This window comes from Phyllopteryx taeniolatus, chromosome 19, assembly GCF_024500385.1.
Source record: "Phyllopteryx taeniolatus isolate TA_2022b chromosome 19, UOR_Ptae_1.2, whole genome shotgun sequence".
Taxonomy (NCBI): domain Eukaryota; kingdom Metazoa; phylum Chordata; class Actinopteri; order Syngnathiformes; family Syngnathidae; genus Phyllopteryx; species Phyllopteryx taeniolatus.
Genome location: NC_084520.1, coordinates 2,943,434 through 2,969,151, shown reverse-complemented (window position 1 = coordinate 2,969,151; position 25,718 = coordinate 2,943,434). Strand labels below are relative to the sequence as shown.

The 25,718-nt window shown below is 42.1% G+C and overlaps 1 protein-coding gene across 16 annotated transcripts in view; it reads right to left on the bottom strand.

Moving 5' to 3' along the window:
• Positions 1-25,259, bottom strand: part of ca10a (carbonic anhydrase Xa) — a 176,190-nt gene extending 150,931 nt beyond the window's left edge. For 9 of the 16 annotated variants that reach the window (XR_009785619.1, XR_009785618.1, XR_009785620.1 and 6 more), the window contains exons 1-4: positions 25,010-25,203; positions 24,668-24,794; positions 23,787-23,806; positions 7,175-7,207 (exon numbers count right to left, since the gene is read on the bottom strand). Coding sequence is in view for 13 of the 16 variants with exons in the window: in XM_061755756.1 (XP_061611740.1) it covers positions 7,175-7,207; positions 23,787-23,806; positions 24,668-24,741 (127 nt within the window). In the remaining 3 variants the exon portion in view is untranslated. Of the gene's footprint in view, positions 1-7,174; positions 7,208-23,786; positions 23,807-24,667; positions 24,795-25,009 lie in introns of all 16 variants that reach the window. The other 7 variants (XM_061755763.1, XM_061755765.1, XM_061755757.1 and 4 more) reach the window with 6 other exon arrangements.
• Positions 25,260-25,718: the final 459 nt, after the last annotated feature.

The window sequence follows — 25,718 nt, the reverse complement described above, 5'->3', positions numbered from 1 at the left end:
AAATACAGTTATAAATTAAGCTATTTTATCTAGCAAAAGGGGCACCACGTCACTTTTTATGTGGATAAAATTTAGGGAAAGTGACGAGAAACCTTTTTATCAGTCTCGTAATCTGAAGGTTGCGCCACTTTCTGAAATTTTGATAAGAGTTCTAGACGGCCAGAGGTTTCTTTCCTCAAACCCAAACACACAACAATGCATGTAGTGAATTTCATGAAACATTTAATTAGATCTAACATGGGGAATATAAAGGAAAACAACAAAAAAAAGAAAACACAAAACAAAGGACAGACGAACATTGGCAAAGTAAACTGACATGTGATGTGAGGTTAGTAGTGAGCATGGGATGACAATGCGTATTGCTGGAATTCCTGTTCTCGTTAGTTTAATACCCAAATATGCACTAATCTGTACTTGAATAGACCACAATTTTGGATTTACGTGTTGACCAATTCAAGGCAAATAATGCATCTGTGGTACTCTTGCTAGGCATGAAGCATGCTTCCCACGCGGTCGGGGAGAACTCGCACCGCAATTACTTCCCAACGGAGCATCGGCAGTAAACTGCCCTACACCCAAAAGGGTAGCGTTGGGGAGTTGGCAGGTGCCTTCTGCGGTCCACGCTCGGCGTCTCCCAGCCACCTCGTGATGAGAGTGTTGGGGGCTCCCCGGGCTGGGCCAGGCCTTCGGCAGGTGGAATAACGAGAGAGTGAGAGAGCGTGAGACAAAGGAGCTTCTGCCTTTTTATCCGCTTCAGAGAGCGAGGCCGGCCCCTTTTGACCAAATGGAAGGCAGACCGCGCCTCTAGAATTGCATTTCATTTTAGTATGATTTGTGGTTTAAAACCTGTGGAATAAAATAGTAATTATTGGATTTAAGATAACGAAACCATTGTTTCGCTTTGCATTGTCCAGCGCCCATCCTCTTTAATCCCTGTAACGAATGTTTCAATTGTATGTGTTTGTTGAGAACACTGTAATATTTGCAATGTGGCATTTGTGTGGTGTGGAGTGAAACATTTCATCTGGTTCAGTTGACAACAGATTCGACATCAGACATTCAAGTTTGCAGAAATACAGTCACTAGTGGCGTTCATTTAAAATTCTTAAAATATTAGATCCCAGTCAAGTCCTGTGCAGACTGTGGTTATTGAACCTGTGTTTCAGTGGCTCCCCGGCACCTCTGGATGTTGCTAGTACCCCGTCTATTGTCTGGCTTGACTGGCCAGGTGTCGCACCGGCGCAGCAGGGAGGAGACACCTTTGTTGGTGAGATTCTCTGGGCTGGCTGGTGGTGTAAATTAATTAATTTAGCGTTCTGGAGCAAACTAGGTGTCTTTTGTCTCCACTTTGATGCTCCTGGCTTGTAATTCACTTAGCGTCTGTATGAGAAGTTGAATCTAGCCACTCCGCGGTCATCTACCTCGGCGGGGAGAGAGGCGGTAGCCTGAGACTGGGGTGCTGGGTGTCATCTTTTAATGGCGTTTCCTCTACATTGGTCATGCCATTCAGATTAACGCAGTCTTCCAAACCTTCATCAATGACGTCTTCCGTAACATGTTAAACCGGTTTGTTTTTGTGTACTTGGACGATATCCTCACTTTCTCTCGCTCCCCCGAAGAACACCGCAGTCATGTACGCCAAGTCCTCCAGCACCTCCTTGTAAACCGCCTGTATGTCAAACCCGAAAAATGCAAATTCCACCTCTCCTCTGTACATTTTTTAGGCTACATCATTGCCAAAGGACAGATGCAACCAGACTCCACCGAGATCCAAGCAATCATTAACTGGCCCATTTCCACCACCCGGAAAGAACTCCAACGTTTCCTCGGATTTGCCAAATTCTATCGCAGCTTCATCCGCAACTAGAGCAAGGTCGCACCTCCCCTCACCAGCCTCATATCCACCAGTTTCCCCTTTCAGTGGATCCCGGCAGCATCCCAAGCTTTCAACCAACTCAAAACCCTGTTCACCAGTGCTCCCATCCTACGTCACGCCGACCTCTCCCTCCAATTCATGGTGGAAGTTGATGCCTCGAACACTGGGGCTGGGGCCGTCCTCTCTCAGCGGGACCCCACGTCCCAGAAACTTCATCCCTGTGCTTTTTTTCCCGCCGCATGTCCCCAGCCGAGAGGAATTACGACGTTGGCAACCGAGAGCTGTTAGCCATCGTAAGGGCATTGGAAGAGTGGGGGCACTGGCTCGAGGGGACTGAAGTTCCGTTTATCATCTGGACTGATCACACAAACCTTTCTACCTCCATTCCGCCAAGCGCCTTAACCCCCGACAAGCTTGCTGGGGCCTCTTCCTAAGCTGACTCAATTTCAGCCTCTCCTTCCGACCTGGATCCCACAACAGCAAACCTGACGGCCTGTCCCACATATACTCACCCCCCTCCAGCCCTGCAGAACCCGAGACAATCCTCCCTTCCTCCTGCTTCGTCGGTGCAGCCTCTTGGAAAACAGAACAAATAGTCAAACGCGCACAAAGGACTCACCCTGACCCAAAGACTGGCCCTCCGAATTAATTTTAATCTATTTGTACCCGATTCCGCACGCTCTGACGTCCTTCAGTGGCTCATAACTCCAAGCTCACGTGTTATCCCGGCATGACCCGCACCATACAATTCATTCAGCAACATTTCTGGTGGCCCAGCCTGGTCAAAGACACCCGGGAATTTGTCCAAGCCTGCTGTCTGCGCCCGAGGAAAGGCTTCACATCTGCCTCCAGCTGGCCTGCTGCGCACCTTAGCCATCCCGAGCCGCCCATGGTCCCACATCGCTTTGGATTTCATCACCAGCCTGCCTCCCTCTGAAGGTAGCACTGTCATTCTTACTGTTGTCGATTGATTTTCCAAATATGTCCATTACATACCCCTTTCCAAACTACTGTCTGCTTTTGAAACTGCTAACAAGGGTTCATCAAACTCCATGGTATCCCCATCGACATTGTCTCGGACCGAGGTCCCCAGTTCTCCTCCCTGGTTTGGAAAGAATTCTCCAAAGCGGTGGGCACAGAAGCCAGCTTGTCTTCAGGGTACCATCCACAGACCAACGGCCAGACGGAGCGGGCGAATCAATCCCTAGAGTCAGCCCTTCACGGCGTTGCCGCACGCTATAGTTTTCAAGCCCCATTATTTAAGGAACAGGAGCATGCGGTGGCGGTTGACGGATCATCTGAAGAGGGTCCAGTCCGTGTGGAAGGACGTCAGGGCGGCCTCAGTCCAATCGGCGGAGAGGAATAAACGGCTCTCGGACCTTTGTCGTTCCCTTGCACCTGAGTACAAGGTGGGTCAGTCCGTTTGGCTTTCCTCCCGTGACCTCAAACTCCAAACAGAATCCCGAAAACTCACTCAACGGTTTATCGGTCCATTTCCCATTATTAAAATAATTAATCCCATGTCCGTTCAACTCCAACTTCCACAGTCTCTTAAAATTGATCCGACCTTCCACGTATCATTGCTTAGCCTGTCTCCACCTGCGCCCTGACTATTGTCTTACTTCGGCTAATCTTCATTCCTCTCCTTTCCAGTGCATGCCTCCACATTTCTAACTGTTCCTCTACCTGCTCCATACTTTCACTGCAGATCAGAATGTCATCTGCGAACATCATGGTCCACAGGGATTCCAGTCTAACCTCACCTGTCTGCCTCTCCATCACTACTGCAAACAGGAAGGGGCTCAGGGCTGATCCCTGATGCAGTCCCACCTCCACCTTAAACTCCTCTGTCACACTTACAGCACACCTCACCACCGTTCTGCTGCCCTCATACATGTCCTGTACTATTCTAACATACTTCTCTGCAACTCCACAATTCCGCATGCAGGGCAACAGTTCCTTTCTGGATATTCCGTCATAGGCTTTTTCTAGATCTACAAAGACACAATGCAGCTCCTTCTGACCTTCTCTGTACTTTTCCATCAACATTCTCAAGGCAAATAAATTATTCCACCATAGTTCCCACAGCTCTGCACATTGCCCTTGTTCTTAAAAATGGGCACCAGCACACTTTTCCTCCATTCCTCATGCATTTTTCTCATCCCCTAGAATTCTGTTGAACAAGCTGGTAAAAAAACTCCAAAGCCACCTCTACTAGATGCTTCCATACCTCCAAAGGAAAGTCATCAGGACCAACTGCCTTTACATTTTTCATCCTCTTTGTGCCTTTCTAACTTCCCCCTTACTAATCATTGCTACTTCCTGGTCCACCACACTTGGCTCTTCTTCTTTCTCTCTGATTTTCCTCATTCATCAACTCCTCAAAGTATTCTTCCCATCTATCCAGCACACTACTAGCACCAGTCAACACATTTACATCTTTATCCTTAATCACCCTAGTCTGCTGTACATCCTTCCCATCTCTATCCCTCTGTCTGGCCAACCTGTATAGATATGTTTCTCTTTCTTTAGTAGTATTCCTTTCTCCTCTCCACAGTCCTTTCAGTGTCCCTTTTCTTCTCAGCTATCCTCTTTCCTTATATGATTTCCTGTACTTTGAGGTTCCACCACCCAGTCTCGTTCTCTCCTTTCCTACCAGAAGATACACCAAGTACTCTCCTGATTGTTTCTTTGATCACTTTGGCTGTAGTGGTCCAGTCTTCTGGAAGCTCCTCCTGTCCACTGAGACCCTGTCTCACCTCTTCCCGAAAAGAAGAGGTGAGACAACACTCTTCCTTTCTCAGTTTCTACCACATGGTTCGCTGCTCTGCCTTTGTCTTTTTAATCTTCCTCCCCACCACCAGAATCATTTTACACAGCACCATCCTATGCTGTTTTGCCACACTCTCCACTACCACTACTTTACAGTCAGTAACCTCCTTTAGATTACATCGTCTGCACAAGATGTAATCCACCTGCGAGCTTCTACCGCCGCTCCACCCTATGTTCCTGCCTCTTCTGGAAGAAAGTGTTCACTGCAGCCATTTCCGTCCTTTTTGCAAAGTCTACCACCGTCTGTCCCTCCAAGTTCCTTTCCTGGATGCCAAACATACCCATCACTTCTTCATCGACATGCTCATTAAAATCTGCACCAATCACGACTCTCTCTCTGTCTGGGATTTTCAGAACTACTTCGTCCAACTCCTGCCAGAATTTCTCTTTCACCTCTAGGTCACCTGTGGGGCATAGCAAGAATTTCTAATAACAGGCAGAAACTTCCTTCAATACAATAAATTAAAAGCAGCAATAAAAAATAAAAAAATAAATAATGAATATCAACACTACAGAGCACCCTTGAATCGCTGGAATTTGTTCAGCAAATATGGAAGCTTATCCTGCAAAGGAAAAAAAACTCAAAAGTTTATAAATTATTCTCATGCACTAAATCAATGCACTTGCCAATCACTAAATGGGAAGAAGACCTTTCTATGTCTTGTCGACAGTAAGTACTGGATACAGATATGTAACAATACGTTTAGGATGACAAAAAAGGCATTTGACATTTCAGCTTATACAATATAGAGTGCTCCATAGAACACACTTTACTCAATACACAATGCATAAAATGGGCTTTTCTCCATCTAATATATGCATGCAATGCACCAAAAAAAAAAAAAAAGACACCAATTTTCATGCTATATGAGAATGCACACCAATTCAATGCTTTTGTACTTTGGTTACACAGAAACTCATATTTTGAACTGCAGGATTCCAATTTCCTCAAGCTTGTGCATACCTGGCGACTTAAGCATAATCGACCTCCCAAATAAATATTCACAATCAATTATTGTTGCGTTAGCTACCGCTAAGAAAACTATTTTATTAAAATGGAAAAATAAATCTATTAACATTAATCACTGGTGAAATCTCATCACAATATATTGCATTAGAAAACATATCAGCAGAACGAAAAAAATCAATTACAATGGCTGAAATAAGTTTTTTAACGTCACCATTTTCCTCATTAAATATATTTCCAAAGGTGCTATTGACATGAAAGTTTCACCAGATGTTGAGAACAACACAAGTAATCCATACATACAAAGAAAGTAGAACAAATAAAATAAGAAATTAAGTTGCGTGCAATAATGTGAAATGACATGGGAAAAAGTATTGAACACGCAAAGTGTTATTTATTTAATACTTTGTACAAAAGCCTTTGTTTGCAATGACAGCTTCAAGATGCCTCCTCTATGGAGAAGTAGTCACATGCATTGCTCTGGTGTGATTTTGGCCCATTCCTCCACACAAGCAGTCTTCAAATCTTGAAGGTTCCATGCGGTTCTTTTATGGACTTTGAGTTTCTGGTCTTTCCATAGATTTTCAATATGATTCCAGTCAGGTGATTGGCTGGGCCATTCTCGCAGCTTTATTTTTCTTATTTGAAACCAATTGAGAGTTTCCTTAGCAGTATGTTTTGAATCATTATCCTGCTGAAATGTCCACCCTTGTTTAATTTTCATCATCCTCGTAGATGGCAGCAGATTTTTGTCAAGAATAACTCGGTACGTTTGCCCATTCATCCTTCCTTCAATAAAGTTTACCAGTACCATTTGCTGAAAAAGTAGCCCCACACCATGATGTTCCCACCTCCGAACTTCAATGTTGGTATGGTGTTTTTAGGGTAATGTGCCATTTCTCCTCCAAACGTAGTGTAGATTGTGACATCCAAAATTCAATTTTGCAGACCAGATTATATTCTCCCAGTATTTAACTGTCTTGTCCAATGTTGTTCAGCAAACTTTAAGCAAGCTTTAACGTGCTTTTTTTCAGCAATTGGGGTCTCGCGTGGTGAGCGTGCACACAGTCCATGGCGGCGGAGTGCATTACTCAGTGTTTTCCTTGTCACAACAGTACCTGCTAATTCCAGGTCTTTTTCAAGTAGAGTTTTTGACCAGGTTGTTCAACAGAATTCTACGGGATGAGAAGATGCCTGAGGAATGGAGGAAAAGTGTCCTGGTGCCCATTTTTAAGAACAAGGGCAATGTACAGACCTGTGGGAACTATAGAGGAATAATGTTGATGAGCCACACAATAAAGTTATAGGAAAGAGTAGTGGAGGCTAGAGTCAGAACAGAAGTGAGGATTTGCGAGCAACAGTATGTTTTCATGCCTAGGAAGAGTACCACAGATGCATTATTTGCCTTGAGGGTATTGATGGAGAAGTACAGAGAAGGTGAGAAAGAGCTACATTGTGTCTTTGTGGATCTAGACTCAAGAAAGCCTATGAGAGAGTACCTGGAGAGGAACTGTGGTACGGCATGCGGAAGTCTGGGGTGGCAGAGAAGTATGTTAGAATCGTACAGGACATGTATGAGGGCAGCAGAACGGTGGTGAGGTGAGCAGTAGGTGTGACCGGAGTTTAAGGCGGAGGTGGGACTGCATCAGCCCTGAGTCCCTTCCTGTTTTCAGTGTTGATGGACAGGCTGACAAGCTGCACATATTTGCAATAATTTTTAACAACTAACTTTTAACATGGAAATCATAGACAAAATGGATTCAAATTAAAAATAAACATAACTTGACAAACAACTTTTAACATGGAAAACAGACAATATAGATTCAGATTTAAAGAAATGCCCAATTAATATAATTTCAAATGATAATAGCAAATGCTCCCCCATCTGGCTGATTGGTATACTGCTCTCTCTCTGTTGGGATAGGCGCAAATTCATTGATGTGACCCCAGAGAACTCTGCAAACATGTCAAAATGACTAAAGCTGTCCAGAACACGGAAGAAAAAAAGGGGGAAAATGAGAGAAAGAGAGGTCAAGTTGTTACTACTTTTGGTTTGTCCCATGAGCTGTCGCAACAGCAAGATACAGTAATGAAATGAAGAAAGTGTTCTATTTTATATTTGAAATTGTGTAACACATTATCTTATAAATGCTATGCTATGCTATGCTAAAAAGTATTGGTGTTTGACTTTTTGGTAAGCCTATGTAAATCGTTGATGGAGGGAGAGACCATATACAGTACAGTAAAATACAGTAAAAAACTAAGATGCCACATTGGCTCGGCCTTGATTACACCCCTAGCTTTTATACAGTAAATTTACAGTATGTGGGTTCACTGATGTGGCCCACCCTGAATTAAGGGGTGTAATGTCTGTCGCATACAACAAAAAAGAGCATGTAGGAAAATAACACATTTTCAGTTGTTTATTTTGTCGTTACAAGTGTGTTGGAAAAGCAAGCGGATGTGGCACTTGTGGTGGTGATGTATGCAAGTGATGGATGAAGAATACAGTAGGTGTGGTCCTTCATCCCTGGGTCTGACCAGTGTTTGGGCATTACAGGATGACGTCACTGCTGCGCAGTTCCTCACCCTGCTTTATCATCTTGCTCATTTGAGGATAGCAATACAGTATTATTATGAAGACATAATGCCCTAGGGGTTTTCTGCCACAGGTTGTCCATTTAATTATTGATGGCAACATGTCCACAAAAACAGAAATAACCTCCTCCTCCTCCTCCTGAAGTAGTAGTATTACTAATACCTACTTACTCTCCGGTTTCATCAGACATTTTTACTCTTTCTGTTGCAGGATACATCTGTTCAGGATTATCAGATTAGCATCTGGGCCCAGTATTTCAAAAAAAAGTAATCTGGATGAGAATGATCCAGATTTGGTAATCCCTGTCTAAGAGTCTATTTGTGTGGCTATTATTTTTAATCGCACTTGCATTGATGCAGTTTTGAAAACATTAAAAAAATAAAAATTTGAATTTAATGTACCATGAACACTGATCTAGATTAAGGTTATATAATAATATACAATATGTAATATATGCGCATGACAGGCATTTGGTCAGACAATGTGCTTTTTCAAGAAAGCTTTTTTTAACATTTATTTTTATTCACTCATTTATTTGATATGAACATCACAAAAACATTGGACAAATGACATGCATTGCTTTAAGTCTTTTAGCAGGAATGCTAATCCTCAACACGTCCAGAGGAGGCTTTTAGAAGGTAAAGTACATAGAATACAAGAAGGTAGATAAAATATAGGCAGGTAATTTCAAAGCATCTACATTTTCATGCAAGCAGCTCTGTCCAGACTTGAGCCACTTTTTAGGTCCCTGCCAAATATGTTGTGATCATTCTCCAGCCTCATCTCCCTGGGACGCAAATTCCAGAATCTTTAGAGGAGAAAACGGATGGTCCAAAAGGAAGTCTTGAACATGGAACGATACTGCCCCCCCCCCCCCCCTCCCACCACCCGCCCGACAGAACCTTGAGTGTCGAGATTTCATAATCCCTTTTTTATTTTTTTTAAATATCCCATATAAAAGTGATCTTCTGTGTCCAGTTGTTCAATAGGTGTCGTCTGAATCAAAATTATCCAGATTTTGAAATCTCTTTTTTGGCTATCCAGGATCACGTAATCTGTTTTACTTTTATCCCAGTTGCTCAAAGTTAGATTGGATCAATCTGATCCAGATCCAAACTTTTCAGATTACCAAATCCAGATAATGGATGCTCTTAATTAGAATACATATCACATTGAAGGCCACTAGGTGTGTTAAATAAAACCAAAAAAAACTAGTAGAATAGCCAGCATGGTATCACTGAATATGTATTTCTTTGAAGAAACCAAAAGCACAGAAAATACAAACACAGTACCCCATTTTCAATATCTTTTACGAGTCCAAGTGCTTTAAAATTCAAACCGGTTCAGGAAATGGATGGATGGATGGATGGTTTGAAAATAATTTGAAAAAAATATCAATGAATAAATGGATATCTACTGCATGATAAATGTTATTTATTTGAACAGTTATAATTTTATTTAAATCACATTTTATACAAAATAAATACCAAAAAATCTCCCAAAAACTGTCCAAAAAACAACAACAAAGAATGCTTAGCACCAAATCTATTTAAAATTATGATACACACACCCATTATATGTCACACATAACTTTTGTGTCATGGAATGTCAATGGCATTCGATCGCAGGCAAAGAGAATTAAGATTATGGATTATATTACTAAATTTAAAAAAGACCTCCTCAGAGTACAAGAAACGCACCTTACTGAGTCAGAAGAAAAATGGCTCATTGACTCTAATTTCACTCAGGCTATCTTGGCCTTTTATAACTGTAGACAAAGAGGAGTCTCAATACTACGCCATAAAAAAAACTACTTTTTACAATAAATGGTACAGTAGCAAATCCAGAAGGCCGATACATAATTATACAGGCTACAATATTTAACAAGCTTTATACAATTGTCAATGTATACGCTCCTAATAAAGATGATCCAGCCTTTTTTCACATTGTCTTTTCACACTTGTTAAACTTGTCAGCCAATTCTACAATTATCATGGGTGGTGATTTTAACCTTATGCTAAATCCCCTAATAGATCGCTCAAATCTCAAAAATAGTAATCAGCCACAATGCCACAATATACTACAGCAGTGTATGGACGAGTTTGGTCTTGTTGACATATTGAGGCTGAAAAACCGTAAAAAAAGAGAATATACATTTTTCTCGTCGGTTCACCGCTTTTTCTCAAGAATAGATTTTTTTCTTTCAAACAATTCAGCAGCTCAAAGAATTACCCCCAAAATACATCCAATCATCATCAGCAACCATGCACCAATTTCTCTCAATCTAAAAGTTGAGTCAAGTTTGGGACCCCCACCAACATGGCACTTCAGCACGTCCCTATTGAAGGACCTGGATTTTGATTCTTTCGTGAGGAAGGAATGGGATGAGTTTTGGAAATTCAACAACTCCCCAACCATATCCCTATCTCTGCTGTGGGAAACCGGGAAAGCTGTATTGAGAGGTCGAATCATATCATACTCTTCGTATAAGAAAAAAACAAGAACAACAATTGGAAAATGGAATTGAGGAAAAACTTAAACACCTCACAGAAGAATATGCAATTAATCTGACAGATACACTTAGAAACCAAAACATCAATTAGACGTTATCTTGTCAAAAAGAACAGATTTTCTACAGCAACAGTTAAGATACACTAACTTTGAGTACAATAATAAATTAGGAAAATTCCTTGCGAACCAACTTCAGCGCAATAAAAAAAAAGTCATTAATTACAGGCATTCAAGATTCAAACGGCAACTGTACATAGTCACCGCTAGAAATAAAGGAATTTTTTTACAATTATAATAGCAGTTTATACGCATCTTCGAACAACCCAGACCAAAAAGAAATTGAAACTTTTATTAAGGACCTAAACATTCCTCAAATAAATACACAAATTAAATACAGCTTTGACCATCCTAGAATTACATAACGCATTAAAAAAATATGCAATCGGGATGAGCGCCTGGCCCGGACGGAATCTCCGTTGAATTCATTAAACATTTGTGGCCAATACTAGTGCCTCTATATTTCAGAACAGTCAAAGGAGATAAACGATAAAGCTACAATTATTAGCCAACACAGCTGCAATTAAGTTATTACTAAAGTCAGGTAAAGACCCCACTCTTCCGGCTAATTATTGGCCCTTATCACTGATTAATGGAGATATCAAGATTATCTCGAAAGCCCTCGCAGCAAGACTTGAAAAGGTACGGCCATCGATAATCCACTATGAGTCCCACAAATAACGTCAGACGTCTGTTAAATGTAATCAGCATGTCACAGCGTAAAAATCTAAACGCAATCACCATGTCACTTGACACAGAGAAAGTTTTCGATAAAGGTAACTGGGCTTTCCTGTTTGCAGTACTTTGCAAATTTGGCTGTGGAGACTTTTATACATTGGATAGCAACATTTTACATTACAAAGAGGAACCAGACAAGGATGTCCACTCTCACCAATGCTATTTGCAATATTCATCGAACCTCTTGCTGCCGCTATACGTCAGAATGCTAATATTAAAAGGTATCTGCTCACTAGTGATAGAACACAAAATCAATCTGTATGCTGATGATATTCTTCTCTTCAAGCAGTCTTCAATCTCATTAAAACATTTTCACAAATATACATATATATCTACATATATACATATGTATATATATGTATATATATATATATATGTATATATACATACATACATACAAATGTATATATATATATATATATGTATATATATGTATCTTCTTCTTTTCCTTTCGGCTTGTCCCGTTAGGGGTCGCCACAGCGCGTCATCCTTTTCCATGAGAGCCTATCTCCTGCATCCTCCTCTCGAACACCAACTGCCATCATGTCTTCCCTCACGACATCCATCAACCTTCTCTTTGGTCTTCCTCTAGCTCTTTTGCCTGGCAGCTCCATCTTCATCATCCTTCTACCAATATACTCACTCTCTCTCCTCTGGACGTGTCCAAACCATTGAAGTCTGCTCTCTCTAACTTTGTCTCCAAAACATCGAACCTTGGCTGTCCCTCTGATGAGCTCATTTCTAATTTTATCCAACCTGGTCACTCCGAGAGCGAACCTCAACATCTTCATTTCCGCCACCTCCAGCTCTGCTTCCTGTTTTCTCTTCAGTGCCACTGTCTCTAATCCATACATCATGGCTGGCCTCACCACTGTTTTATAAACTTTGCCCTTCATCCTAGCAGAGACTCTTCTGTCACATAACACACCTGACACCTTCCTCTACCCGTTCCAACCTGCTTGGACCCGTTTCTTCACTTCCTGACCACACTCACCATTGCTCTGGACGGTTGACCCCAAGTATTTCAAGTCCTCTACCCTTGCCATCTCTTCTCCCTGTAGCCTCATTCTTCCCCCACCACCCCTCTCATTCATGCACATATATTCTGTTTTACTTCGGCTAATCTTCATTCCTCTTCTTTCCAGTGCATGCCTCCATCTTTCTAACTGTTCCTCCAGCTGCTCCCTGCTTTCACTGCAGATCACAATGTCATCTGCAAACATCATGGTCCACGGGGATTCCAGTCTAACCTCATCTGTCAGCCTATCCATCACCACTGCAAAAAGGAAGGGGCTCAGGGCTGATCCCTGATGCAGTCCCACGTCCACCTTAAATTCTTCTGTCACACCGACAGCACACCTCACCGCTGTTCTGCTGCCCTCGTACATGTCCTGTATTATTCTAACATACTTCTCTGCCACTCCAGACTTCCGCATGCAGTACCACAGTTCCTCTCTGGGTACTCTGTCATAGGCTTTCTCTAGATCTACAAAGACACAATGTAGCTCCTTCTGACCTTCTCTGTACTTTTCCATCAACATCCTCAAGGCAAATAATGCATCTGTGGTACTCTTTCTAGGCATGAAACCATACTGTTGCTCGCAAATACTCACTTCTGTCCTGAGTCTAGCCTCCACTACTCTTTCCCATAACTTCATTGTGTGGCTCATCAACTTTATTCCTCTATAGTTGCCACAGCTCTGCACATCACCTTTGTTCTTAAAAATGGGCACCAGTACACTTTTCCTCCATTCCTCAGGCATCTTCTCACGCACTAGAATTCTATTGAACAAGCTGGTCAAAAACTCCACAGCCACCTCTCCTAGATGCTTCCATACCTCCACAGGAATGTCATCAGGACCAACTGCCTTTCCATTTTTCATTCTCTTTAATGCCTTTCTAACTTCCCCCTTACTAATCATTGCCACTTCCTGGTCCACCACACTTGCCTCTTCTACTCTCCCTTCTCTATCATTTTCCTCATTCATCAACTCCTCGAAGTATTCTTTCCATCTACCTAGCACACTGCTGGCACCAGTCAACATATTTCCATCTCTATCCTTAATCACCCTAACCTGCTGCACATCCTTCCCATCTCTATCCCTCTGTCTGGCCAGCCTGTATAGATCCTTTTCTCCTTCTTTAGTGTCCAACCTGCCATACATGTCATCATATGCCTCTTGTTTTGCCTTTGCCACCTCTACCTTTACCTTGTGTCGCATCTCAATGTATTCCTTTCGCCTCTCCTCGGTCCTCTCAGTGTCCCACTTCTTCTTAGCTAACCGTTTTCCTTGTATGATTTCCTGTACTGTGAGGTTCCACCACCAAGTCTCCTTCTCTCCTTTCCTGCCAGAAGATACACCAAGTACTCTCCTGCCTGCTTCTCTGATCACCTTGGCTGCAGTGGTCCAGTCTTCTGGAAGCTCTTCCCGTCCACCGAGAGCCTGTATCACCTCTTCCCGAAAAGCTGCACAACACTCGTGCTGTCTCAGCTTCCACCACATGGTTCTCTTCTCTGCCTTTGTCTTCCTAATTTTCCTCCCCACCACCAGAGTCATCTTACACACCACCATCCTATGCTGTCTAGCCACACTCTCCCCTACCACTACCTTACAGTTGGTAACCTCCTTCAGATTACATCGTCTGCACAAGATGTAATCCACCTGCGTGCTTCTACCTCCGCTCTTGTAGGTCACCCTATGTTCCTGCCTCTTCTGGAAAAAAGTGTTCACTACAGCCATTTGCATCCTTGTTGCAAAGTCTACCACCATCTGTCCCTCCAAGTTCCTTTCCTGGATACCGTACTTACCCATCACTTCTTCATCACCCTTATTACCTTCACCAACATGTCCATTACAATCTGCACCAATTACGACTCTCTCTCTGTCTGGGATGCTCAGAACTACATCATCTAGCTCCTTCCAGAATTTCTCTTTCACCTCTAGGTCACATCCTACCTGTGGGGCATAGCCACTAATCACATTACACATAACACCCTCAATTTCAAATTTCAGCCTCATCACTCGATCTGATACTCTTTTCACCTCCAAGACATTCTTAGCCAACTCTTCTTTTAAAATAACCCCGACTCCATTTCTCTTCCCATCTACACCATGGTAAAATAATTTAAACCCTCCCCCTAAACTTCTAGCCTTACTGCCTTTCCACCTGGTCTCCTGGACACACAATATATCAACCTTTCTCCTAATCATCATGTCAACCAACTCCCGAGATTTTCCTGTCATAGTCCCAACATTCAACGTCCCCACATTCAGTTCTAGGCTCTGTGTTTTCCTCTTCTCTTTCTGCCGAAGAACCCGCTTTCCACCTCTTCTTCTTCTTCTTCTTTGACTTCGACCCACAGTAGCTGAATTTCCAACAGCGCCCTGCAGGTTGACGGCGCCATATATATACATATATATATATGTATATATATGTATATGTATGTATATTTATATGTATATATACATACATACATACAAATGTATATATATATATATATATATATATATATATATATATATATATATGTATATATCCATCCATCCATCCATTTTCAACACCACTTATCCTGGTAAGGGTCACGGGGTGCTGGAGCCTATCCCAGCTGACTTTGGGCGAAAGGCAGACTAGACCCTGACTAGGCCAGCAGGTCGCAGGGCACAAATAGAGACAGACACACACATTCACATTCAGACCGTCACTGAGTGGGAACCGAACCCACGCTGCCTGCACCGAAGTCAGGCGAATGTACCACTACTCAATATTATATATTCATTCATTCATTCATCTTCTGTTCTGCTTATCCTCACTAGGGTCACGGGTGTGCTGGAGCCTATCCCAGCTATCTTCGGGCGAGAGGCGGGTAACATCCTGAACTGGTCGCCAGCCAATCGCAGGGCACATACAAACAAACAACCATTTGCATTCACATTCACACCTACGGGCAATTTAGAGTTTTCAACTAAGCTACCATGCATGTTTTTGGGATGTGGGAGGAAACCGGAGTACCCGGAGAAAACCCACCCAGGCACAGGGAGAACATACAAACTCCACACAGGCGGGGCTGGCATTTGAACCCCGGTCCTCAGAACTGTGAGGCAGAGGTGCTAACCAGTCGCCCACCGTGCCGCCAGTATTATATATATTAAAATATATTTTTATTTTGTTCTTAAAATGACCCGAAGACTCAAAACTCAAAGTGTAGGACTTAACTCTGGACTTGCACGTCGCGACTTGAGACTTGAGTCAGGACTTGCCTGTCTCGACTTTGTACTTGACTCGGAACATGAGGGCAAAGACTTGAGACTTACTTGTGACTTGCAAACCAATGACTTGGTCCCACCTCTGTCTCATTTCATCATAACATGCAGGTCTGGCCTCCAAGAAAGAGCTGTTTATATGTTGACTGCATCCAATTTTGTGTTGGTCCAAAATATAGAATCATTTATTGCCTGTTTATAGTGAATAATGCAAAAAATAAACTTTTCTTCAAATATTGCATGATAAATCACAATATTTGTTAAGAAAAATTGCTATTAGATAATTTGCCCAACTCATTGAGTCGTACTTCTTCGTCTAGTTATGCTTTATAATAATAATCATAATCATCATCATTCATTAATTTTTGTTGTTTTTTTCTAAAGAGTGAACCTGTAAAACTGTGTTGTTGAATGCAATGCGGTCTAAAATTTGGGTGCACCTAATTTTTGTGGGGAAAAAAAGAGAGTCTAGAGCCCTCTGTTTACAGGTGATATTACGATCTGTGGTGAGAGTTTGGAGCAGGTGGAAGAGAACCAATAGAAATGGAGGTGAGCGCTGAAGAGACGAGGAATAAAGGTCAGTCACAGCAAGACGTGTGATTGTACGAGTGGACAGTAGAATGGTAAGGTTACAAAGTAGCGGTGGAGAAGGTGCAGGAGTTCAAGTCGTTGGGATCAAATGTTCAGACAATAAAGAGTGTGGAAGAATGTACAAGCAGGATGGAGTGGGTGGAGTTAAGTGTCAGGGGTGATATGTGAGAAAAGAGCAACAGCTAAAGTGAAAGGAAAGGTTCATAGATGGTAGCAAGATGTTGTATGGTTTGGAGATGTGAGCACATACTGTATACCAGAAGACACGAGACAGTGCTGGGGGGGTGGCAGAGTTGAAGATGCTTAAATTTACTTTCAGAGTGAAGAGGATGGACACGGTCTGCAATGATATCACCGGACTGTCCCTTTGATTATCACACTGGAAGGTTATTAAGACAAAGCGAGAAAGGCCAGATTGAGATGATTTGGATATGTGCCAAGGAGGGTCACTGGATGTAAAATCTCTGATTTCACCACGCTAATACAAGCAGTCCATTCCATGCGCCGCTCCAGCACTTCTATTCAGCAGCACCCAGACAGCATGCAGAGCCCACGTGATCACAACAGCTTGCTAAGATGCTAACATAGTAGCAAGAAGTAAGAGTGAATGTTGCTTGGTTAAAGTCGTTTACTGACACCCCAGTTTAAGTTCACTGTAAAACTAAAACCGCATAAAAATAGAATTACACGTATTGAATATTCAATTATGTCACAGACTTTGTAGCTTTCTTTGTTTTTGTAAGCAAATATCACTATAGATATAGCTCAAAGCTAACACACAATGAATGAAAAACATCATTGAAGAGCTACTGAAATATAGCATTGAACTTGCGGCGTCAGAGCTGCCAACCTATGGATATTCACTTTCAGAACATCCATCCATCCATTTTCTGAGCCGCTTCTCCTCACTAGGGTCGCGGGAGTGCTCGAGCCTATCCCAGCTATCATCGGGCAGGAGGCGGGGTACACCCTGAACTGGTTGCCAGCCAATCACAGGGCACATACAAACAAACAACCATTCGCACTCACAGTCACACCTACGGGCAATTTAGAGTTGTAAATTAATCTACCATGCATGTTTTTGGGATGTGGGAGGAAACCCACGCAGGCACGGGGAGAACATGCAAACTCCACACAGGCGGGGCCGGAGATTGAACCCTGGTCCTCAGAACTGTGAGGCAGATGCTCTAAGCAGTCGGTCACCGTGCCACCACTTTCAAAACATCCATCCATCCATCCATTTTCTGAGCGGCTTCTCCTCACTAAGGTCGCGGGCGTGCTGGAGCCTATCCCAGCTGTCATCGGGCAGGAGGTGGGGTACACCCTGAACTGGTTGCCAGCCAATCGCAGGGCACATACAAACAAACAACCAGTCGCACTCACAGTCACACCTACGGGCAATTTAGAGTCTCCAATTAATGCATGTTTTTGGGATGTGGGAGGAAACCGGAGTGCCCGGAGAAAACCCACGCAGGCACGGGGAGAACATGCAAATTCCACACAGGCAGGGCCGGGGATTGAACCCGGGTCCTCAGAACTGTGAGGCAGATGCTCTAAGCAGTCGGTCACCGTGCCGCTACTTTCAGAACAATTTGTCCAAATTTGTCTGAATTTCGGCGGCACATTGGAAGACTGGTTAGTACATCTGCCTCACAGTTCTGAGGACCCGGGTTCAAATCCGGCCTCGCCTGTGTGGACTTTGCATGTTCTCTCCGCGCCTGCGTGGGTTTTCTCCAGGTACTCCGGTTTCCTCCCACATCCCAAAAACATGCATGGTAGGTTGATTGAAGACTCTCAACTGCCCGTAGGTGTGAATGTGAGTGTGAATGGTTGTTTGTTTACATGTGCCCTGCGATTGGCTGGCAACCGGTTTAGGGTGTACACCGCCTCTCGCCCGAAGATAGCTGGGATAGGTTCCAGGACGCCCACGACTCTAGTGAGGATAAGCGGTACGGAAGATGAATGAATGAATGAATGTCAGAATTTCCATATTTTCAAAATTTTGTCAAGAACATTACCGCGGGACAGTTATTGCAATATATTATGTCAAATAATTCTGCATACTGTTCAACTGCACAACATAATCATGACTCTTATCATAAATAAATCTGGGCTTCAATTTTTTGTTTTTATTGCATCAACCTTGTAATGGCGGACGCAGTTGCAGCCTGAATCTAAGTATATAAGATTTTGAGGTGCCATCGTCAAAATTCGCCTTTACTAATTCTGTTTTGAACCTTGGTTAAAAGAAAAAATCTGATTTATCAGATCTCAAACGCCAAAATTAAAACCCACGACTCTATTTTTCAAACAAACAAATAACATTGCTCATAGCTTGAATTGGATAGTTTATGCATGGACTATAGTTTAAATTTCTATTTAGTGAATGTACTTTATATCCACTATTGCTACTGAAATGATGGAAATTTCCCCATTGTGGGACTAATAAAGGCTATCGTATTTTATATTACAAATATTTATTATTAATAATAATATACTTTTACCCTGACCCCATTCTCAGATGACATCTCCAGTGACGTATTAATTCAGTTCCAGTTCAGGTGGTGTTTTGTGAGGCCATTAATTATTTTATATTTATATCTCCCGACGCATATAAATTGCTTTTTTTTGTTGTTCAAACGTGGTTACTCTCTGCTATAACGCGGTTCCAGCCAGACTTATGTATGTGACAAGTGTACTGTATGACCCAATCACTTATTTTGGTATTACTTCATGACACAATAGATTAGCAATTAGCATTATGCTTTTCCATATATGGAAACCACTCCTCGCCCTCTGTGATAACGTAAACGATACAAAGAAGCATTGTAAGAAATGCAGCTTATTCGCTACCATCGAGGTGATGATTACCGACTTGCAATTTACTTACTGACAATGCACTGACACCGGACGCAGAGAGAACTTTTGCCTCCATGGCTTGGAAGCCGGGGGAGATGGGGGTCACCTAATAAAATAGCGTACCCCCAAGCAGAATTTTTTTTCTGTTTTCGTCCCTGTAGCCGGACACAGTGCCGTACTCGCCAGTAATGTCGGACGTTGGATTTATTTTCTACCCCAATATCTGGAACAATTGGTGTTATGGCTATAATGAGTCAGCATTCAGTGATTTCCGTAACAAAATATGAACGTTCCGTAACAGTTGGCAACTCTGCGGCATTTATATCTCTCAAAATAATGAATATTGGTACCCAAATGCTGTATAAACACATACAAACGGGCAATATAACAATACTCTCTGACGTTTATTCTTCAAACACTGTAAAAAACGAGTAATATTTTAACAATATTCGATTGTGACTTCGACTTACTGTGTTACTGCAAGTGTGTTTCTCATTGCATGCACCACACTGTCCCTCAGGGGTCAAAATGTGCACCGCAGGAACAGCAATCCCAACAAGCCACACAGACAGCTAAGGACCTTGATTCTCACTACATGATTCCTATCCGCCACGACAGTCTCAATAAAACTAAACCCCAGTTGCATATTCATGTTCAAGTTCAATAGTGTATTGCAGCACATGTGGAGAAATTAAATACTGTTGCCACAAAATACTGACAGTAAAAAATAACTGAATCAAACTTTGTTATTTTGCACTTTAAAAGTATAATTTTTATTGATTATCCATCCACCCATTTTCTGAGCCGCTTATCTTCACAAGGGTCGCGAGAGTGCTGGAGCCTATCTTAGTTGGTTATTTTTCATGGTTTTCTAATTTATTTTTTATTCAAATGTAGAATATGCTAGCGGCACCGTGGATGACTGGTTAGCACATCTGCCTCACAGTTCTGAGGACCCGGGTTCAAATCTGGGCTCCCCTGTGTGGAGTTTGCATGTTCTCCCCGTGCCTGCGTGGATTTTCTCTGGGTTCTCCGGTTTTCTCCCACATCCCAAAAGTATGCATGCTGGGTTGATTGAAGACTCTAAATTGCCCATAGGTGTGAATGTGAGTGTGAATGGTTGTTTGTTTCTATGTGGCCTGCGATTGACTGGCAACCAGTCCAGGGTCTAACCCCCCTCCTGCCCCGAAGTTGGCTGGGATAGGCTCCAGCACTCCCGCGACCCGCTTGAGGATAAGGGGTTCAGAAAATGGTTGGATGGATGTAGAATATACATATGTTTCAGTTAAGCAGTGCTTATGTTGCAATATAAATATATTTTTGTTATTATTGGTTTTACTGAGGCGGCACAGTGGGCGACTGGTTAGAGCATCAGCCTCACAGTTCTGAGGACCCGGGTTGAATACCCGGCCCCGCCTGTGTGGAGTTTGCATGTTCTCCCCGTGCCTGCATGGGTTTTCTCCAGGCACTCCGGTTTCCTCCCACATCCCAAAAACATGCATTAATTGCCTATAGGCATGACTGTGAGTGCGAATGGTTGTTTGTTTGTAAGTGCCCTGCGATTGGCTGGCAACCAGTTCAGGGTGTACCCCGCCTCCTGCCCGATGACAGCTGGGATAGGCTCCAGCACGCCCGCGACCCTAGTGAGGAGAAGCGGCTCAGAAAATGGATGGATGGATGGATGGTTTTACTGAAGTTATTTTTCAGGATTTTCTCATATTTTTATTGTAGTACATTCTTATTTTTAAAGTTACTTTATGTAACCCATTGGTCAATAATAAATGGGTCAGTTTTTCCTCTTTCCAAACGTTGATGAATATTGTTCTCTGTTTGAGTAATATCACTTGATCAAACCTTTTATAACATTCCATACTACAAAATAAGTAAAGTATGTAAGATTATTGCTGATATCAGATCAGTCCGATATCCGTATCAGCCAAAACTCAAAGCTACAAAATCAGTATTTGATCAGATGTGAAAAAGTTGGTTCGGGACATTCCTACAAAGGGTGCTGGAAATGGAGCTGCTGGGTAGGAGAAGAAAATTTACCAAGATGGCTGTTTTCTTTAAAGCATCAGCAGCTGTCGGTGTAAAGAATAAATAGCAGGGGAGGAAGGACACAGCCCTGGAAAGAACCTGTTTGAGGATATGAGTAAAGACTTGCATCCATTCACAAATAACCTGCTGCAGTCTGTCTAACAAATTTAGGATCAGCAATAAAATTTGATCAGGTACCATAAAATGAGAGGATAGCCTCTCAATTCAAATATGTGGCTGCATCTTGTTAAAATCTGAGCTAAAATCAGCAAATAAAAGTTTTGCAAGGGATTTGGCTTGTTGAAGATGCTTGTACACTCTGTCCAAAATTAAGATCTTGGCATCTTCAACACCCATACTCGGTTGGTAGGCAAACTGCAGTGTATGGGGTTTTCCTAAAGTTAGTGCAATTATTTCTAGTAATGTACAGAAATTAAAATTCTTGACCGAAACCAAAATCCAAATATGGGGAACCCAAGGCCGAAAATCAACAGCCAACGCAAACGCAGACCCATGCCGTTTGCTGGGACAGAGGCCGGCGTGAACAACAAGGCGCCTCTTGCCTCTCAACTAAAGTGTAGTAGGCCATTGCAAGTTGCAATGCTTCCGGGTCCTTCTAACGCAGCCTTTCCGCCACGTGGGTCAGTCAGTCAGTGTATTTCTTGTGACATACCCACACGGTCACATGAGTTAAACGTCCAATCGGGTACGTTTACACTCAAATGAGGAACTGAAGTGCTCCAGCAGCCGGCTAAGCAGTGTGGCCTCGTATCACTATCCCAAAACTAAATTTTACACACAACAGTTCATTATTTCATACCGAGACATCATGACGATATCGAGGCACTTTTTAATTTCACAATATCGCGATATCGTGAATATTGTGACATACCTAATAAATGTTAATGTCGTGTTGCGCTGTGGGTTGAACATACAAATTGAAAACAAAGGATTCTTAGAGCTTTCACAGCATCCCAAAGACACATGAAGCTCATTGAAGGCTTACGTGCAGCCATTACGTAACACAAATGGAACCATACTGACTGACCATGTTTGCTTTCGGCAATTTACTGTATATTGAAATGTTAAGACACGTATCTTTATATTAACTTCATTCATTCATTCATTTTCCATACCGCTTATCCTCACGTGGGTCGCGGGCGTGCTGGAGCCTATCCCAGCGAGAGGCAGGGTACACCCTGAACTGGTCACCACCCAATCGCAGGGCACATATAAACAAATAACCATTCACACTCACATTCACATCTATGGGCAATTTGGAGTCTTCAATTGACCTACCATGCATGTTTTTGGGATGCGGGAGGAAATCAGAGTACCCGGAGAAATCCCACGCAGGCACGGGGAGAACATGCAAACTCCACACAAGGGAGGCCAGATTTGAACCCGGGTCCTCAGAACTGTGAGGCAGATGTGCTAACCAGTCATTCACCGTGCCACATTTATTGTACCTTAACTTGTTTTGAAATATAATATTACAATATTAGATGTCATATAATGTTCATATTTAATGATAGCTGGCCCAAAGGCAATGACAAAAGATGAATCCCACATTAGCTAATAACTTGTATCTCACTCTTAAATACTTGATGCCTCTGTTACTTTTGTGATATTTTACCTTTTATAGTAGTCCCACTATCCTATACAAATTACAATGTGCCTTATACTAAGCAAAATACGCAAATACACGTCACATCTGGCGACGTTACGCTATCTAAACATTTTCTAATCAACAAATGAATGATTAACACTACTATGCATCAAGAGATTTGTAGACTTTCATTAAATCTTGTGTGTAGGCCGAAATTTAAAGTCGTCCATCAAATACTCATCCTTTCTGTTCAGCCCAGTGGACGGATTTGGCACACATTTGTCTGTAACTTCATATTTAAAGCAAGTTTTGGTTGCCACTGTTCTACAGACGTTTTGCTGCATAGCTTTGCTTGGCTTCAGCTGGCCCAAGCCTGCATACTGTGATAAAAAGCCACATTTTTTTTTTAACCCAATATTGTATGGAAGTGAATGGGACTTCTGCCAATCAATCCAATACGCATGTGCCAAAATTACATAGGATGACGACCACACCCACCCCACCTGCCCCTAGTGATGTGTCGGTCGCGAACAAAAGGACTCTTAGAGCCGGTTCTTTGAAGGGAACACTGACAGCCGGCTCCTGAGCCCACACGTGATTGGTCAATATTGTGTGGCGTTGTCTCTGACTGCGTGCTGATAGAGGGGGAAGGGGCGGCAGTTACACAGAGAGAAACAGATCAAGGGGCCACAAAGAGAGACAACGCAAACGTGCTGGTAAGATATAGTTAAGAAAATGAGTGATAGCAGGAAAAGGAGTAAAATCTAGACACACTTTATTGACAATCCAAAGGCAGAGTAGAGTGTGCAGGAAAAAAAATCTCTAATCAAACTGGCTCCCAAAATTACCTGCACATGAAGGCACCCATCTGTACAAGGGGAAGAATAAAGACAAGCATTTGAATGTGATATTCACAAAGGTGCCAGTGTATTGAATGCAACTGTTGCGGCTGATGCAGGAGACTGTGCATTGTTAAAACGTCAGTCCCTTCTGAAAGAATCTTCTTCAAATGAGGGAAAATCATTTCCGCCAAAGAAGAAACCGGTTCAGCTCCTCAAAGCTGTGAGGCACTTGCTGTTTCTAGATGCCAATCTTATCTGCAGACAGTTTTATGAATGCTGATATGTTTTTTATTTTGTTTTGCATATTTGAATTAATATTTTGTCGTGTGTTTTTCAGTGTTTCTGTATTGTTTCACTTTAAATTTGTTTCGTTAAAAAAAGTTAAAGCTTAAAATAGTTAAAAGTTCAACTGAAAATAGTTACGTTTGTTGTATTTTATTTTTGTAGGATCAGGTAGAGTGAATAGATAAAGGCATATTTTAAATAGCCTAAAGATAACAAAACTGTATTGTATTTTTTTTCTTTCATTACTACGCATAATTTATTTATTTATTTATTTTTAATTTGAGCCGTTTGGGGCCGAAAGAGCCGGCTGTTTTTTTAATACCATGGGATTGTTAGTTAACACTTACAGTATGTGTGTCATTGCTGCAGCTCCGTTTTTTTTTGGGCTTGGACCCGATAGTGCTTCCGTGCAGTCGGCACAGAAGCACTGAAAATTTGCCGAAATGCATTTCAAGAAATATTCATTAAATACGCCCCTCATTAACGTTTTTTTAAGAACCAAATGTCGCCCTTAGTCCACCGTGTTTATAGAAAGTGCTTCGGTGTCAATTTCGACATGAAGTGCAAGAGTACACAGGACCACGAAGACACCAATGACTCACCTGATATGATGGCAATAAAACTGGCTGGAAAAATGATTAGTAATCCCCCAAATATGTCCATCTTTTATCTTCATGCCACGTTCATTACACAGATCTCAGACGTTCTGTCCTCCAAGGCTGGATCGTACTGTAAACATATTTTCCGCATCATATAAAGTAGGTCATCAAAAGCCCGTGATAAACGTGATGCTCAATCAGCATTAAATAATCGCCAAATATAGGAGGAAATTCCAAGCAATATATATATATATATATATATATATATATATATATATATATATATATATATATATACACACACACACACACCACGGATTCACTGTTTACAGTATATTTCCTTACCACATCCATCCAGCTGATGCCTATTGATTGGTTGTACTATGTCGACGAGTCACCCAATTCAGTCATCTCTATGGTACAGAAAACCTTTGCGAATGGGAGGATTAGTTTACCTGGAGAGGTCTAAAAACTCGCTTGGTCATATTTGCCTCCGATGAGACTTCTTCCTTCCAGCAAATCACCAACGTCAAGTGCGAATAAACAACCTAGGTACTTCCCATTAACGTTGACAAAATAAAAGCCTGCTACGTTCATTACAGAATTGCCTGCATAAATACAATATGACAAATCAGCGCCCTTAATTAATAATATGCTGTGAATTAAAATTACTGTACATAAGTATATTCTTGATACTCTACTTGAGTATTTATTTTGACGACCTTATACTTTTACTTCCTACATTTGAAAACATTCCCCTACATTTGTCAAAATACACTTGTAATTGTTTTTCACAACACGACACCAAAAAAGAAATAGAGAGGCAAAGTCAGAGAAAACAAAGACTGATCCTTCTCGACTAAACAGTGACATCGGTGGCGCCATCACCCAGCATAACAAAACATCACAATGGAATGCAATGCTACGGAAAAAATGGCTGTCTCACCCGGCACAAAATTGATGAATGAAACGTTCTCCCTCTGCGATAATCTTAATAATATTTTTGTTCGGTTTGTGGTTCGTAAATGGAATAGTTCCAACACTGAGGCATTCG